Source organism: Mus pahari, chromosome 16 (genome assembly GCF_900095145.1).
Source record: "Mus pahari chromosome 16, PAHARI_EIJ_v1.1, whole genome shotgun sequence".
Lineage (NCBI taxonomy): Eukaryota > Metazoa > Chordata > Mammalia > Rodentia > Muridae > Mus > Mus pahari.
Genome location: NC_034605.1, coordinates 67,529,802 through 67,531,890, shown reverse-complemented (window position 1 = coordinate 67,531,890; position 2,089 = coordinate 67,529,802). Strand labels below are relative to the sequence as shown.

General features: G+C 37.4%; 1 protein-coding gene across 1 annotated transcript in view; it reads right to left on the bottom strand.

Moving 5' to 3' along the window:
* The window catches only part of LOC110333614 (neurotrophin receptor-interacting factor 2), a 16,881-nt gene that overhangs the window by 12,355 nt on the left and 2,437 nt on the right, over nt 1-2,089 (bottom strand). Inside the window, exon 4 of the mRNA XM_029547459.1 lies at nt 1,133-1,228. Coding sequence (XP_029403319.1) covers nt 1,133-1,228 — 96 coding nt within the window. The remainder of the gene's footprint in view (nt 1-1,132; nt 1,229-2,089) is intronic.

The window sequence follows — 2,089 nt, the reverse complement described above, 5'->3', positions numbered from 1 at the left end:
AAAAAAAAAAAGAGGATTTAGCAGCATGCAGGCTCATATGAACAACCATGCAAGGATTAACCAGAACAGGTAACAGCAACAATTAAGTCCAATCAAATTTAATGTACATTCTAACATTTTTTTTCTCAACTAATCTAGGCAAACTGGTCTTTATCTGGAGGGTTAAAAGACATCTAAGATTTTTTGTTTTGTTTGTTTAAGATGGTTTCTCTGTGTAGTCCTGGCTGTCCTGGAAATTAGTCTGTATACTAGCTGGCCTTAAACTTACAGCTGTTTCCCAAGTGCTGGGATTAAAGATGTGTGCTACCACTACCTGGCTAAAATTATTTTTGTAAACTACAAGAGGTATAGAAATTTATTAAAGTTCATTAATATACAATAAAATGTGTCACATTATGGCATGCACCTAGAAAGGGAAAAAGAAAATCAACAAAGCACAAGAACACAGAAGATGATTCTGTACTATGATAATAGTAATTTAGTCTAAAGAAAGATGATATTTCCAACAAACAGAAGAATGAATCTGAATTTTTTTTCGGGGGGGCTCAAAGATTTTAATATCCACTATATATAAAATGAAACCACATAAATAGAACAATAACAAAAAAGTTAAAAATGCCTGAGTTCACAAAAGTATTCAGACAATATGCCTATATGCTTAAAAACAACAACAAAAAAACTTAGAAGAGAAATAAAAACAGGAGCTAGTGTGGTAGCACACATTTGTAATTCCAGAACTTCTAAGACAGTGAGATGATCAGGAATTCATATCCTTCGTTAACTAATAGGTTGGAGGCCAGCCTTTACTACCTAATCCCTTATCTCAAAACAAAACAAAATCCAAAACAGCTAAACCCCCAACACAAACCCCACCACCACTATACACAAACCCCAAATACCATAGCCCCCACCCCTAAATAAAGACTGAAGCTGGGGATATTAGTTCAAGTAGCATGTCTGCTCTGCTTATCATGTGAAAGGCCCTGGGCTTAATCACTAGCATCATGAAAAAAAAATGACTGCAGACTGGAAAATAACTTATACTTACTACAACATGCTCCCTGGGTTCTCATACTGCTTAGAAGACATTAGTCTTGGAATAACCAGAAGATTCATCCCTTTTGGCTCTTACCTGGAAGAGTATCTTGAGGAATTTCTCTCTGCATTGGCCAGCAGTCTTCTGCTTCTTCTAACTGAGGTATCACATTTGTCTTGGAAAAGTGATGTTCTGCTCAATGGAAAAGAGACAGGGCTTGGAGCTCTGCTTAGAGAAAATGCTGTCCTGCTGCAACATTCTATTCCCTCCTTCCCCCATGTTGTGACATGATGACTTCAGGTCTTGGGCAGTGACAACTACATGTCCATTCCTTTTGTTGGATTTCATAGGTTTCATTGACAACAACGGTGCCATAAAGTAAAAATGGAGGTTGGTCAACTGAGTGACATTCTGGGAAAGCTTTTGCTTCCCTGCTAAATTTGACAGTTGAGAAAGAACTGGTCAGACCTATCAACTTTTGTTTCTGCTTAAACATACACACAAACCTTAGAGCCACAGCTATGAAATAACTAGAGAGGACAGAAGACTTCCTAAGAACAACAAAGAAATCACAATTTTTGATTATACTCCTGAGCTGCTGGATACTGACATATGTTTGATGTGCCATAAAAATTATAGGCAACTGTCCCTATAGCTACAAACATCCCTTATTGGCTCTACCCTGTATTTAGAAACCCTTATGTATTACTTGGATGAAACTTCTGCAGTCATACCAAAAAGCTGCCTTTTTCCTCTCTACCAAGATCTATACTCTCTTAACACTTCTCCTCTGGTTCCTCTAGCCTAAGCCCAAGCACAAACAGTTTGGATGTATTACACTTTCAGAGTTGGAGTCTACTCAATGATACCTTGGTCAAGGAAGAAATAAAGAAAGAAATTAAAGACTTTTTAGAGTTTAATGAAAATGAAGTCACAACATACCCAAACTTATAGGACACAATGAAAGCAGTCCTAAGAGGAAAACTCATAGCCCTAAGTGCCTCCAAAAAGAAACTAGAGAGCATACACTAGCAGCCTGACAGCACACCTAGA